This window comes from Corvus kubaryi, unplaced genomic scaffold, assembly GCF_017639235.1.
Source record: "Corvus kubaryi isolate FWS band 111438036 unplaced genomic scaffold, C.kubaryi_AGA036_p1.0 37398, whole genome shotgun sequence".
Lineage (NCBI taxonomy): Eukaryota > Metazoa > Chordata > Aves > Passeriformes > Corvidae > Corvus > Corvus kubaryi.
The window spans coordinates 9,549,195-9,565,619 of NW_024581137.1; the positions used below are offsets into that span (position 1 = coordinate 9,549,195).

Sequence of the window (16,425 nt, forward strand, 5' to 3'; positions counted from 1 at the left end):
TCCTGCACTGTGCATTTTTTTTTCCCTTCTGTAAGAAGGGAACATCAAGGCTAATCAGCAGCACTTAGGTAACTCTTTAATAAAAGAATTTAGGATGTTTAGGAAAGCATCCTAATGCATCAGGAAGGGAAAAGCAGGCATGCATAATGCATTTAACAAATTCCGAAAGATGGTACAACCTGTTCTCCTTAGAATGCATCAGTCACATTAATATCACTTTCTGTACAGAGATAACAGACCTCATGATGTATCCATCCCAGTGAGTTTCACAGAAAGTTGATGTGATGTTGATAGTGCACACAGCAAAGGATAGGATGCTGGAACTAAGGAAAGCAGTTTGCTTTCCAGTGTGACTCTGCCCAAAGCTTAGAGGCAACAGCATCCTCATTTTGCTGGGAAGTGATAAATGCATTTATTATGACATGCAGATGCCAAGGTGTGTGGCACAGCCAAGGACTCACAGGAAATGTGGCCAGGCAACTCTAGCGTAAGGATGGAACAAATCGTCATTCCCTCTACTACTCATAACTTAAACCTATAACCTACTTGAGGTAACACTGCCTGCTCTTGCAGCTCACAGTTGTCAAGAAACTGTAAGCAATATTATAGCTACTGTATTCCTGTTCCTTATTCAGCTCTAACTTAGGCACTACTGCTCCAGAACAAGATTCAGGTGTTTCAGCACAGTACTGAAGTAACTGTTTATGTACCAGGCTGCCTCCACCTGTGGAGGCAAGGAAGAGAGAGGTGGCAGGAGCACTGAGCAAGCACATCTAGGACATTCCCCTGGGCCTTGTGTCTTTTATTGCCACAGGGGCTCCCTGGAGGCTGTAGAGGTTTAAACACAGAGTGGTGTTGGCTTCTGCTGGGAGGAAGAAATTTAAAGAAACAGTACAGCATTGGCAATGACAATGTTAATAATTTAGCACCTGTCAGAAGACAGGTGACGAATGTTCATGCTCAACTTTAACCCTTACTGCCCCAAGGAGAACAGTGCTCCAGCCCTGACTGTAGCCCTCACCACCAGTAAGGGACTCCTCACCCTCCCTTCTACATGTTCTGTATTTATCCATATCCTCCTGTTAGTTAGGCAGCATCTGTTTTGGAATAAAACCCTTTAAGTCTGCAACTAACTAACACAGAGGAGCAATTTAGCTCCCCGCAGCATTGTGTCAGGTATTTGCTTAGGGACAGAACCTGAACTATGTTTTAAGAACTGATTTAAAAAGGTTGTGCCTACTTCTTTGAAGAACTGAGTTGGTAGCACTGGCAGACAGGACAGAACTTCTTCCTTGGCGTGTATTTATATTTTCTAAAGCTGAAAAGAATCAACTCTGGTGCTCAGCTAAGTCTGGTCTCGCTCCTGCACAACACATTTAGAATAGATTATAGCTTTTGAAAGCTCTACAGAAGAGCTGCAAACAGAAATGGCAGTAGATGGGAGCATAACACACTTTACCTGGTAAGAATCTTGTAAGTGAAATACTGCCTAAGCTTAACAGGCATCTGTACACTTAAGGACAATAGGAAAAAAAAGGCCTCTAATGGACAATGCCAGGGCCTGAGGTAAATGATGACCCTGCTTTAACACTTAGTTGCTTAGAATTTCCCAGCCTTTGCTGATAAACAACAGGAGGTGAATAGCATTCAGGCACACCCCAGCACTTCCAGGAGATTTGATACTGTCCCTCTCATACATCATCTGCTGGTGAGCTTTGTTCATTAGCTTTGACTAAACCATTAATTAAGGGAAAGTCTTCCTGCAGTCCCATACACCTCTGCAAGAATAATTTGATAGTTATGCTTTGCTGTGTGGGTTGTTAACAGTGGGGGACAGTCCCCTGTTAAGGCAGAAGGGAAACACATCCCTTCAACAGGGATGCCAAGTGCAGTAGGAAAGTGTAAGGACTACATACCCCCTTGTAGTCCCTTTTGGGTCCTCAGACTCTACCTGAACAGCCACCTCCTGGACACGGGTTTATCCTTGCTACACAGAAGACTGCATCTCCCCAGAAGAAAAAACAAAGATTGGGTAGTGGTTTTAGATTTGCACACCCTCCAAGAAGCTAAAAACTAATGCAACAAGCAATTACTGAAGGAAGACAGGTGATATTTTGCAAGACAGAAAACAGTGCTTCTAGAAGCACTACCTGTAAAACTGAATGTGAATCAAAATTGCCTCAGGGTCACTCAAGTTACACACGCTGCAGCATCACAGCTCTGAGAAGAGGCAGACAGTGCTTCTAGAGCACGTAAGTCTGCAACCTCAACATGGCCCATAAATCTACAGACATATCTAATCTGGGCCATTCAAAATAAAAATCCACTTTTAAATGCATATACTCCCAAGGGGAGCACAGAGGAGATATGAATATCCTTTATACCTGCAGTACCTGCTAGAGGAATAAAGGCCATTAGAAGGTCTCAGTCTGCTTGTCCAGAGAAGAATCACTATCAAACTTTCCCCTCTGCAAAAGGAAAGGAGACAGTAACACATAGATCTGATACCAGAATCCCAGCATTTCCACCCACTAGATGCTCTTTTTCTGCCATACTCCAATTACTCCAAAACATATTCAGGAAGACTAAGATACGAATGGGTCAATACGAACTAATAGAGACGTACATTAGAAAAACTTGCTATTTTAGCATCACCCTCTCTACAGAGAGGCACAAAGCTAAAACAGGTCTAGAGCATATTTAGTTAGCAAGTACCTGTGTCTTATCTCAGTAGGACCAAATATTCCATCCACACTTTAGAAAACCTCCACTCTTATCCTCAGCTATGTATACAGTGATAGAGTCACATGAATAGGTACACAGAAACATAACAGAAAAGACTAGCTGAAAAGACTGCTCCCCCCAGTAACTGTAACAACAAATAAGAGAAACCTGTTTGTCTGAGGGATCTGCTTCTCTCTTTTTGGTAGTGTCTTTTAACTTAAAAACAGCTGCATTGGAGTCAAAAAATAAAGCTCAAGATAGTCACAAAAAATAAAGGATGTATTTTTCTCCAAAGATCAAAACCGTAACTAACATAAGACATTCATATTAGAGTATTAAGTTCAGTGTCCAGAAAAAAACTCGTCTGCCATATAAAAAAAAAAAAGATACTGCAATTGCTTTACTGCTCAAGAACCTCTTTGCTCAAAACTGCTTAATTCTTCTCTCACAACATTTTGTCAGTAACTTGATTTTAACTACATTGTACAAACAATTTTTCTTCACCACCCTCATCTTATCTAAAGCTCTTCTTTTGTTCTGGAGAGTTTTGTTGCATGCTCCTCTATAAATTTGCTCAAATGCTCTAAATCTCTGTCCCCGCCTTCAAATTTAATAGGGTTGTTCTTCTTATCCTTCGGAGCAAAGTAGATGGTGGGGAATCCCTCCACTTTGTAGTGGTCATTCGTCACGTCATTGGCAGTAGCATCCATCTTGGCTATAATTAGATTTTTCTCATTCTTGTATTTTTTGCCTAGCTCATTATACACCGGTTCTAGTTTCTTGCAGTGTCCACACCATGGGGCATAGAACTCTATGAGAACATCATTCTTTGGATCCATCACTATGGTATCAAAAGTTTTACCCACTACCACTTTCACAGGCCCTTTGTTATTTTTTGGCACTGGCTGGGACTTCACAATTGGCTTCAGTTTTCCTAGAAGGAAGCAAAACACAACACTGTTAGAATGTGGTAAGAGCAGCCCTTACAATGTCCCCTAAGAAAGGGCAGAAGTACATCCTCCTGCCAGGGAAAAATCACTGCACTAGCAAATGAACTTGCCTCAGCATGAAACACAGGATTGTTAACTGGTGACCTTTTGGCCCAATAACCTCGTGAAATATGAGCAACAGTTTGTTTTGCAATTCCTTAGAACCCTTCCGCTCTTTTTATGGCTGTCCATCCCCAGAGTCCTAACCTGTTATTTATTATTGTAGTCCCAAATATGAATGATCAGCTCACACCTTAAAACCACAGAAACATTTTAGACTTGTAAAACACACTCAGTGTTGCCTCAGGAAAGAACTCTTGGAAGGATAAGCAAAATAGCTTAGAGAACCCTATTTTAGAAACTGTACCTTTTTTGAATGCCAGCACAAACTGCCTGAGTACATCAGAGTCAAACTCTTCTGGCTCCATGGCATACTTCTTGCCACCTTCATCCAGAATGGCAGCGTTGACATCCTCCCCACTCTCAAGCAGGCCCAAGTCTTTTATTTCAGAAGAATAATCTTCCTCATCAGAAACAGCAAACACGTATTCAGGGAAGTCTTTAGCCACTTCCAGGACTTTGCCTCTCCAGTACTGGGTAGCTGAAAAACCAGAACATGACAGGATTGGTAATTCCTAGTTATTTAGCGCCTGCTTCCTCTCAAAGTGGAGAAAGGGCAACAGCAGCAAACTCACCAACACGGTAGTCAAAACCGAAGTCCACAGAATAGTAGACAACCACTAGAGGACGCTTGGAGTATCTCTTGGCATCATTGGAAGGCTTGCGATGACCGACTAGAGGCAAAGCGTGTTTCAGCACGTGCTCTTTAATCTCAGATCCATCTGTAGAGTCCTGCTTAAAGAAATTGTGAAAAAAGTTCAAACAGATTTAAGCAGCATTTCTGTTACACATTACTAAAAAACCAATATTGGTACACACATGAACGTGAAAGAGGGAAAGGCGCATTATAAAAACAAGGCTGTCATGACATTCTTCAAACCTTTGAGTACTGAATATTGTAAGGACAAATTATTATTTGAAAATGTAACATCTGGACTAATTTCATAAAGTTCTCTTGAACAAAGCAATACAGTTTCAGTGGACAAACAGATTGACTCAAATATCTAGTGGGAGTACTTCCAACAGAAAGATGCCAGCTGATCATAAATACAGAGAACGAGAACCTTCAATCCCACACACAAACTTTTTAGCTCTGTACCAGCTACTCACCTTAAGATTCAGAACGTGCATCTTGGGCTCATGCTTTGACTGAAATTTTTCTGGCTGCATGACAACCAGTTTTCCTGGAGATGCTTTCAATAGTTTTGCAATCTCATTGCTGAAGGTGTGATGGAACTTGTAATCTTCTCTCAAGCTGTTAGCTGAAAAATTTAGGTTAGGTGAAGGAAAAGTCATTAGAAATTAACTGACAGCCTGCAACTGAGATCTTGAGACTGTAACTGCAAGGAAACTCTCTTCCTGTTCTCAAAGTGACACAGAACAACCCAATCTTGGACAACAGCTCTCATCCAGGGGTGAGAAGCATGTGAATATACATACAATTCCAGTAGCACTACTCGAATGCTGTTCAACACCCCATCCACTTGAGGAGTTACACTCAAAAACCTTGAACAGCTTCCAAAACATATACAGCAAAACAGTTATTCTTTTATCAGTCTCCTACCTCTTGGCTTTCCTCCAAATAGGTCAGCTAGCCAAACTATTTGCTTTGGGGCAGCCTGGGAAACAGTTCTGTATCTTGCCATGCTGAGGCAAACAAATCAGCTCCTAATCCAGCTATGACAGCAGCCCCAGAATCAGACATAGACAGGTTGCCAGGAATGGTCTAGCTAAACTGACCCAGAAGTGGATGATGGTTCTTTCGCCAGGCTTCTCACCCCAAAACAGTTTTGTGAAGACTGACTCTGGACTGCCAGATATGAAACAAGAGTAACAGACAGCAAACATATCTGGGCTTTAAGCCAAGAAATTGTGGTTTGTTCCTCAGGAAGGAATTTTCCCTCCTCTTTAGTCCACATGTTTTTAGGGACACAATTACCAAGCAGAGGTATATTCAGTGACTGGCTGACAGCTTAATTACAGCCTCAAAATCTGGTGTGAGCTTATGTTTTGAGTACAAGTAGAAGATCACCCTTCCTCCTACATCTTATTACTCTCCAACCTTCCCTACTGAACTAGGAGCAGAAATAAATTATCTCTCCATGCCCAAAGTCCTAGGCAGAATCCCAACAGAACATATATTTAATTAATATTTTAAAACATTCTTTACCTGCTTCCTGATAGAGCTGATAGGTTTTGTCATTCTCTCCACTAAAGACACCAATGATGATGACATCATCCCCATCCCTCAGGAATTCTTGTACCTGCTTGGTAGCCTGAATCTGTTTGGATGGAGGACCAGCCTGTTCAATCATGTAGTCGACAATACCTGTGAGACAAACCCGCCCCCAAAAAGTTGCTTAGAACATTTATTGAACTGAAAGGTTCAGGCATTCCATCTCAACATTGCTTAATACCACATTTCCCACGGACACCTCTCCCCTTGTGCAGCCCTCCTACAATAACTTAAAGAATAAATCAGCAAGACCTCAGTCCAAGTTTTTAAAGCTGCAGTTCTGAATATTCCCATTCAGGTTGGTTTCAGAAGAGGTGACCAAGCACACAATCCATGGATATTAGTTGATCTTGCAAGCAACCCTCCTTTCTGAAATTCCAGACCCTTCACTGTCTCCTGAACCTGCTATGAGCCAAAGTGCTACTTGAATAGTCTTAAATCCTTCCTCTTATTAAAACTTAATAATGAGTATTTTTCTAGCCCTCATGGTGCATTCCAGTACAACCAAATCTGACCATTTACTCATACTGCCACTGCTTCACCATGTGTATTTATTTTATATTGAAAGGAGCTGATAGTACCACCATAAGATGTTATAAAGATTAGAGACAAATTTAAACTTCTGGCCTCTGTAGGTATGAGAGCACAATTTTTCAAGTTTCCCAACTGCCATGACATTAACAGGTCTGCAAAATATTTGTGGTCAAGCCCCCAGAAAATACAAAAAGGCATAAGTTGCAGTACCATATTTTTCCCGTGGACCATTGTAGTCATAAGGTTTGCCCTTGCGGAAGATTTTGAGAGTTGGGTAGCCAGTAACATCAAACTTCTTTGCAAGCTCAGTTTCAGCTGTGGCATCGACTTTAGCCAGGGGGATGGGAGGCGTGCGCTTGCTGAGCTCCTGGGCAGCCTTCTCGTACTCTGGAGCAAGCCTCTTGCAGTGCCCACACCTAGGGAGGGAGAGCAGAGCGCATTTTTGACAAGCCATTCAGCCTGCCAGGTACCTTGTACCTCTGAAGTGGAAGAGTTTAATCTTCCAGAATGCAGAAAGTAGAAATGGGATCACTGAACCTACAGAGGACACTTCAGCCTAGGAAAATGTCTCTCTCCAACCTGAAGCTGGCCTCTGTGCCTGGCCTCACACTACTATAGGGACCTTCATTTTTAGAGGCCATTTTTAAACTAAGGACCAGTTCTCTTTGGTTTTCAGTATCTCAGTGTGTTGCCAAATTAATAAATATTGTGAACCTCCAGTGAGGATTTGGGTACCACCCCTTGCTGAGACATAGACCCGGTCTAGTCTGCAAGTGATTTGCAACATGATCCTAGATGCAGATTGTAACAGAGGTACACCAGAGCTACACACACCTGCACAAGGCAAAAGTGTGTAAAGAGGCATAACAACAGAATACAGGTTCACCAAGTGTGTTCACGTCATCTGTGCTAGACAAATACACGACTGCCTTCTTGCTTACCATGGAGCATAGAACTCTACTAGGATTATGTCAGCACCATTCACAACTTCGTCAAAATTATCCTGGGTCAATACCAGAGTAGCTTCAGGTGGAGGGGTCCAGTTGGGGTCAGAAACCTCCTTGACTTTGGCCACAATTGCTGAAATACAGTTCGATAACCCAATTAGCAAGTATGCATTTTATCATACCAGTAGCACGTCAAATGCAAGAGATGGTATCAAGAGTTTGAAATCAGAGTGGCAGGCATGATCTTGGACCAATGCTTACATATCAAGCTTACATGAGAACAGTTTCTTAATCAAGCTCCTTTATGCTTTATTTCCTTGTTGGAACTGCCAAGAAGGTCTTCTCTTCACCCCGTAGAGCATCTTATGCACAGCACAGATCTGTACTTTGCAGCACTGAATTCCATCTCAAAACAGACAGAAAAGGAAGTTTTTCCCCCTCTGACTGGAGTTGGGCATATTAATTAAGCAAAATACAAGTGGGTTTCTATACAGTCAATATATAGACCAAATATTTATTGGCTGATCCTTCAGCACACATGAGACTGCCTCCTCTTCTAGTCAAGTGATATTTCTAGAAACCTTCTGTCAGTAACAGCACTACCCACTACCTGCAAAATTGTCCTCTAGCATGCAGCCTGTTGAGAAAATGGAAAATTTCAGCATTCATAGTGTTACTCTGCTTAAGATAAACTAACTTGAGATCAGAGTCCTTCAAAATAGCCACATATTAAGAAACAAGATCATATGTTACTTTGCTTTCTTACAGAGAACTGCAAAGGACTGGTGCTTACCATCTTCCGTCCGAGACCCATCATAGTCAACAGCTTGGCCTTTTTTCAGGATTTTGATGGTTGGGTAGCCACTGACATCAAAACGACTTGACAGAGAAGTGGCTGCAGTAGCATCTATTTTGGCTACAGGAATAGGAGGGTCATTTTCCTTCAGAGTTTTGGCTATCTTTTCATACTCAGGAGCAAACTGCTTGCAGTGCCCACACCTGTCGGAGGAAGACACAAGCAGGTACGTAAATGCACGACAGACACACAGAGGTATTCTGCTGCTCTGCATTTCCAGGATGCCTTCTGCCTGATGTTCACATCATCAACACAGCAATGTTTGCCTTGCTACATGTTCAGATCATAGAGAGATAGAGAGCAACTGCAGCTAATGTACTGTTTGTTCATATCAAAACATATTCAACATGGAATGTATTGCCATATGCTTTATAAAACCATTATAAAAAAATTCAACAACTGCTTTTACAACAAAATTTTAAACCTTGTATTATGCTCTTCCTTCCTTTCTTCCTCAGCAAATACGGTCTCAATTCAACTTCAGCTTCTCCCTAATCAAGGTTCATCCTCTCTCCCTAGCACCCTAAATTGAACTAAAGAGAAAATGAACCAGTAGTTAAGTTGGCCTATATGAAATCTCCCACCCACCATGGTAACACAGCAACTGCTCCCTCTCTGGCCACACCAGAACTCTCTGGGAAGAACAGAGGCTCCTACTGCAAAAGCAGGCATGACAGAGGATACCAGCATAAGAAATGCTAAATATAGCCTGACATGCTAAAGATGAAACAAGAAAAATGTGTGAAAACAGAAAGAAGCATGTGGCAGATAGCCTGTGCTCCTTAGCCTCTCAGCTGGCAGGAGGGGGAGTAGAAAAATAGGAGAGGTGTTTAGTCTATGATGACACGCATCCTTCTGCTCAGATAAATTAAACTTCTTGTTTAGTTTTCATGCAGGCAAACTACAGCTGCAGAATTAGTGCCTACAGCCAAGCAGGGACGGGATTCTCTGTGACAAGAACGGCACAAGTTAAAACGCAACTCCAGCTCAAGCAAGATCATATTCCCCCTCTATTCAAAGACTGGAGAAGGACCAATGACTAAGTCATTTTTTTATCACTAAGCCACAAAGGAAAAGAGGTTCTGGCTGCAACACTAACTCAGCAACTACTGAAAATGTCTTCTACTCTTGTTTTCCTCCAGCAGAGAATGTGTTTTCTCTTGCATTCTTACAACAAAAACCACCCTTAATATTTTTGCCGTAAGAATGCAAGAGAAGACACATTCTGGCCTAAATCCTTTGTCTTGGTTATATGCAGGTAAGTCCATTGTAGCTCTCTGGAGCAAACTAGTGGTGCTGTGTACCTAGGGGTGCCAGCAGAACTGCCATCATTAGGTAGATGTATGAGGCACTGCTTAAATTGATAATACAAACAAGTTATGTCCCTAATCACACCACACCCTTCTGGCAAGGACAGAAATGAGAATTTGGAAAGGAAAACCTTCTAGCAGTTCCCCTGCTAGGGAAACCTTCATTACTCCATCTAGATGAGCAAGTGCTCACATTCTCAGTGGTCCAACACTGGCACAGGATGATAGCAGGCTGCACGACCACAGTGCATGACTTTTCTGGGCCTCACTGGGATAATTTCTGTTCCCTGTCAGGCATAAAACAGGGATAGAATCAGTCTTGTGCTTCCCTTGGCATGGGATCCTTGAGCATGACCCACATCTGTGGAACAGGAGCAGGCTGTTGGTTACTGCATGGTACAGGGGCAGGGAAAAAAGGTTCCTCCACACCACCAGAACCATCTCTTTCCCTGGACTATAGCAGAGTGCAGGGCATCTCCTGCAGGCAAGTTACTGCTATGTCAACTTTAAAATGGCAACCCAAGTTCACGTTTTAGGAGCATTGATGGCAGAGAAGCCCTCTGATACTGCACCCAAGGAGGTGCTGCTGTGAACCCACCATGGTGCATAGAACTCCAGCAGCACAGTGTCCTTGTCTGCAGTAAAGGTGTCAAAGTTTGCATCATTCAAGACTAATACACCATTTTCTTCTTTAACTACAGAATCGTTGTCATCTTCGTCATCTTCTTCATCGTCATCATCGTCACCATCATCATCAACTTCTTTTGTAACAGATTCTGGAAAAGTAAGAATATGATACAGATTAGATTGTGTCAAATTTAACATTAAAGTGACAGTACCAGATTAAAGACGGCTCAGATATCTCCTGTGGCTAAGAAAAGTACCCACACAATGTAGTTTCTGCTCCACATACAGTGACAGCTATCTCCGTTTGCAAAGAGCTTGGACTCAGATATTTGACCATTTCAATTTTGTCCACACTCCACCAGCTAACACTGTTAATATTTCAGTAAAGTATCAACAGGTATTTCACATTTCAGGGTGAACTAACAAAACAGACACAAGAAAATTAAAACTCACAGAGCTATGCAAGAGTTGCCACTAAGGTTTGCTGGACATCTTGTTGAAATGCGGGCAGTGAGACATGTTTTGCCAGGCAAAAAGGGCACACAGATGATACCTGACTTCAAACAGAACCCCTTCATCATTAAGCAGAACAGCTGTCCTTTAAGTGTAGCCAACTTGAGGTTGGGAAAATCAGTGTCTTATACAAAAAAAGCAGGTGTTATCTGTCCCCAATGCTTCCCTTGTACCCCTACTCACAAGACCTGTAACACCACAATAACTATTTGCTGCTTGTCTGAAGGTCTAACAGACACAGTTGAGACAAACACAAATGTTCCAATTTCGCTACTATCAAGGTGGTTTAGAGGCAGCGCTTCAAAATCGTGCTTCTTTGCTGACTGCTCCATCCACCTCTGCCACTCATTTTCACTTACAGTGATGTTTCAGGTCTGCTATTCATCGAGGAGTCTTTCCGCTCACAGGAGCGTCGATCACGCTGCTCTGGATCAGCACCAGGCTGCAGCGAGTGTAAAATCAAGTAACTGACTGCAGGAGTCCCATGAAAACCCACTCCTATGCACCTGGCAGATGCCAGGTACTCTTTAAAAAAAAAAAAGAGGAGTGAAAACTTCTTTCAAAGAACTTTTGGGGAAGCCTTTGATTAAAGGCCACTGGTCCAGAACAGGCCTTTCAAGGAGAAAGCAGACTTGTTAAATTACCGAAGCAAAATTAGCACGTGAAAGCTGAAGCCCGGACATTTCTACTGGTTCATTCTTTGTTGGCTTGGAATTTGAGATGGTTTCTTCAATACCTGACCTTTCATATGTTCCTTTAAACTTTTTTTTTAAAAAAACCCTGCTATCTTTCAAGGAAACCAGACCTTTCTGAAGGATTTTAAAGGAATTCCAGTTACAGAACAAGTAATGAAAATATCTCATCCCAAATGAAAACTGTAAAACAATGAAGGTAAGTCCCTTTCGACCAGTGGGATTCCCAGGAGTAGAATGGAAAAAAAAATTTAAAAGGAAAAAATAATTAAGGTTTCTTGTTCAAAATTATTTTCTATTTAACTGGCTTTTGACTGAGCTGAGAGGAGTTACTGCAACAGTGTTCTGAAAATACTCTGATTTCATCAGGAACTTGAAAGTTAAGAATGATAAATATGTGCTATACAGGTATGAAAAAGAGAACAAAACAAATCCCACTTTTCTCAGACCAACAGCAGAGCACTCTCACAATGGATAAAATTATGCCATTAAATTGCAATAACTATTTTTTTTAGAAACAAGTATACAAAAACAAGCCTATATGCTCTCAGGAAAACAGTATGCGCTCTTGAAGAAAATATGTTTATTTTAATGAGAGGTCAACTCGTGGTACCACGAAGCTTCTGATGAGGGGAGAGATCACAGGAGATCATTTATCACACAACGCTAGTCGGCTGGATCAGGTTTCTTTAACAAGTACTAGTGTTTCACCTGATCTTTGAAGCAGCTAAAAGCACTATTTGCAAGCAGACAATGCCTCCTGTGTTGCAGCACTTGCTCACCCTTGAGTGAATCTATGCCATCCCATACCTGCAGGACTGCCCTGGTGGAACAGCTGGGTTTCTGGGGGCTTCAGAAGGCAAAACTTCTGCCTCACATGGGTGCCCGGCAGTTCTGAGGGCTGTGTTTCACCGCAGGGTACTCCTGGTTGGCCTGTGCCTGAATTCCCGGCCATTGCATTCCTGGCAAATTGCTTCCGATACGATTTTTCCTGACACAAAGGAATGTGAGCAAAACTAGCTGGCCAGTTCTGCTCATGCACCTCAAACTATCCACCAGCTTGTGACTCTTGTCCCAGCTCACACTGCTCGCTACCCACCCCCGAGAGAGACAAAGACCACAGCAGCTACTGTGGCACCTGGTTTTTAGAAAAGCAAGAGCAAGGTATCACCTGCAAAAACATCCTGCAGGGGTGGAAAACGTAACTACTAGATCCACCATCCCTCACTGAAATAATTTTGTATCTTTCCCTGCGAGTGGCTGTGCAGCCTGCCAACGTCAAACTTGCCTGACAGTGACACATTGTCAGGGGCATTATACACACCCACTTCCTCCTCCCTGGAGATGGAGGCAGGACAATAGCACTGTAACAGCGGGACTCCACCTTTTCCCGAGTGGCTTAAGGAGGGTGTGCATTAAAAAAAAAGTTAACCACACCTAGCTATCGGTCCTCAAGAGTGCAGACTTACCTTCTGTAGCCTCCAGCTTCACCAACACCTAGGGCTATCATAGCTACCTCTGACACCCCTTTACTGTTGAGAATGAAAGACCTGTTTCAAGGACCCAACCAAGCACGGGAGGAACAAGCAGGACGCTTTTTTCATTAAGACCAAGAAACTTTCCTCTGCATTAAGGATTTACAATTTAAAGAGAACAGAATGAGTCTGACCGTGACACCTGAAGTGGCAGGAGTATCTAATAAATACTTGCGTAGGTCAGATCATGAAAATAAAACAGCTGCCCCCAAACTGAAGTGTCTTTGTTTCTTAAAGTGACTGGCAAAGCCGGTGGACAAACCAACAGCTGTGACAGCTGTGGCTAAAACCTGCCCTCTGGTAAAATATGGATCATCCCCTTTTAATGAAAAGAATTATTTTCACAAATTTCAAGAGATTACTACACAAGTCAAAAAACATGATCAAAAAGGTACTTATTTTAAGACTTGAAGTACATGATGCTGGCTGGCAGGTCTTCTTCAGGATGACAGCTACTCTGAAATTAGTTCTTAGAGAAACTCCAATGAATACTCAGTATTTATCAGAAATATGGCCTAGTAACATTTTCTTAAACAAAGCAGATCCTGTACAAAATAGCTGCATCCAGACATCAGTGACTTGGGGATTCTGCCTGAAAGTTTCGTTTTGAGGACCACACTGTTCCCTAATTGGATGAGCTCAGTTTTCAGAAACCCAGAACTCAGGACTCATCATCTGTTGCTACGGCATTCAAAAGACTTTCAACAATATCAGCCCCACTCAGTCTTTTCTGTGGTGGATCCTCTACATGATCTCTCCTTTCCTGTCATCAGGATGCTAAGGGTATAGCAGTCACGATCCAGGCTAACCTCACTTTGAGCATATTCACATCCCTGCCCTAGTAAAACCTCACTTCCCAAATCATGCAGTGCAACAAGCTGGGTTTGATCAGAACTTTTCATCTCCCCAACAATCAATGTGCATAAGATTACTTCCTTGTTGCAAAGTAAATTTATTCCACTTCACACAGGTCTGCATTCCAAGGGCAAAAATGGAAATCCCCAACCATGTGCACTTTTAAGGCAAAGGCTTTGTAGAGCCTAGTTCATGATCTATATACAAATTCAAGATACACAATAGAACCTGGAAAATGATTCAAGCTGGGCAAAGGATTAGTGTTCAGCTTCCACACAGCAGGAGATACTTCCATCACTGTGTACCTTTGATCCCGAGAATTCCTACGATGAGAAGAACAGCAAGCACGGGAAATACTGATGAGAGCCTGCCCACAAGACGCTGAGCCACTGCTGCCAGCCACAGGTAACACTGTAACATCACAGGTGTTACTTCATCCTTTGAAGGTAGCAGAGGAAATCAGCACTAGGCTTTGCGACATGTTACACAAGAACCATAACCGTGTTCTAGCTAAAAGCAGAGAAAGAGGCATAGTAATTGTATTCCAGTTTGCAACAGAAAAAAAGGGAAGAGCTCCTAAAGGAGAAAAAGGAAGATTCTTTATCTCCATCTCCTTACTGCAGATGCCATATCCTTTAAAGCAAATCTCTTCATCCTTATCCTACAGATCATACAGTTAGTTACACAAATAGGATAACTGATTTAAATGCACTTCTGCAAGTTTTAGTGTCTGTTCAGCGAGCAAGAAGTTGCAGGACATGAGTTCAGAAAGAACTTCTTCAGAAGGAAGAAGTTCTTCCATAATCCAGTCTCTCTAAAAGCCCTCTAATACTTAAAATACAGCAGTGTTCATGTAGGAAATATGAAAGATGCATAATTTACCAAAATCCACATGAAAGAAACTTAAAACCAAAAAAAGAAACACCTTCAAATGTCTGCCTCCTACATACAGGCACTAAACTCAATAAGCTTGAGCAGCTTTGTTTCAGCTAATTTTGGAAAGGAGGAGACACGCGTCAGTGAAATTCAAAGACAGTGGGAAGAAACACCAAGAACATGGTAACATTGGACCTTCCTTCTGTGAAAAAAAAGTAAAAAATCAGTTTGAAACACGAAGAATGCACAGATTCCCTGAACAAAGGAGTAAGTAAAAGAATGCTCAGTCACAGAATCACAGAATGCTAAGGGCTGGACGGGAGCTTAGAGATCTTATAGTCCCAACACCCCAGCCATGGGCAGGGACACCTCCCACTAGACCACTGCTTAAGGTCTTGAACACTGCCAGGATTGGGGTATGCACAACCTCTGTGGGCAACCTGTTTCAGTGTCTCGTCACCCTCACAGTAAAGAATTTCTTCCTCATATCGAACCTAAATTTCTCCTCTTTCAATCTGTACCCATTACTCCTCGTCTTATCACCACCGTCCCTGATGAAGAGACCCCCTCCGGATAACGAATCGCAATCTGTCCGACATGAGTCGGAATAACGAAGTCGCAAATTTCCTGGCGATCTAAAAGCCGGGGATTGCCAACACGGCTAATTGTTAGCTTGCTGTTAACTTCGCGCTTGGGAGAGGCGAGGCAGAGCCGCCCCACGGCGCAGGACAGACGAGCAGCGCCGGGACAAGCGGCTCGCGCAGACCTCAGCGCCTTCACGGGGCAGGCTCATCGCCCTGCGCAGAGGCCTGCGAGGAGCATCCCAGCCCCAGCAGGGCCCCGCCAGCCCGGGCTCCCCGCAGCGCACAGAGCCGGGGCCGCGCCGCCGCCTCCCGCGGGGTGACCCAGCATAAGCCGCCGGCCCGGCCCGGCCCGGCCCCTGCCCGCGCTCACCTCCGTCGCCATCCTCCTCCTCCTCCTCCTCGTGTGCCGCCGCGCCCCGCGCCAGGAGGGCGATCTGAGCCAGCCCCAGCAGCAGCACCAGCACCCACAGCCCGCGCATCCTCACCGCGCGGCTTCTCCCAGCCCGGCCCGGCCCGTCCGCTCCCTGCGCTGCGCTCTGGCCGCCGCCCCGCCCCCCGAGGCACGCCGCGCCCGCTGATTGGCTGCCACCCCAACACGTGCTTGGCGCGGCCGCCAATCAACAATCGTCACGAGGGCCTCCGGCGCGGGGTGCGTGGGTTTCGCGGAACCCGCGGCGCCCCCGGGGACCCCCGGCGGCAGCGGCCGCGGCGCCGCGGCGTGACACGGGCGCTACCAGCCGGAGCGGCGGGGAAAAGCGGCAGCACCGCCGCGCACAGAACGGCCCGGCTGCTCTGAGGTGCCGCCCCGCCATTGGCCGCCGCGCCGCCGCCAACCGCGGGCTGCCACGCGTGGAGCGCGCGGCCGCTCCAGGGCCGGGGGCGGGGGCGGGAGGCGGGAGGGACGCGGCGGCCCCGCCCCGAGCGCGTGAAGCCACATCGCCCTTTGGGATTGGCGGGCCGGCGTTGGTGGGCGGGGCCGGCGGCTCGCGGCAGCCTGTGAGGGCGCGCCGCGTGCGGCGGGGCGGGG

The 16,425-nt window shown here is 44.4% G+C and overlaps 1 protein-coding gene across 1 annotated transcript; it reads right to left on the minus strand.

The window, feature by feature from the left end:
• Positions 1-2,982: 2,982 nt before the first annotated feature.
• On the minus strand, positions 2,983-14,373 carry PDIA4 (protein disulfide isomerase family A member 4). The gene is made up of 10 exons (XM_042044052.1): positions 14,244-14,373; positions 10,315-10,492; positions 8,344-8,549; positions 7,545-7,683; positions 6,814-7,019; positions 6,004-6,162; positions 4,944-5,095; positions 4,409-4,565; positions 4,081-4,314; positions 2,983-3,658 (listed from the first exon to the last, which is right to left on the minus strand). The coding sequence occupies exons 1-10, from the start codon at positions 14,356-14,358 to the stop codon at positions 3,243-3,245; spliced, it is 1,962 nt and encodes a 653-aa protein (XP_041899986.1). The 5' UTR covers positions 14,359-14,373; the 3' UTR covers positions 2,983-3,242.
• Between the last annotated feature and the right edge of the window lie 2,052 nt (positions 14,374-16,425).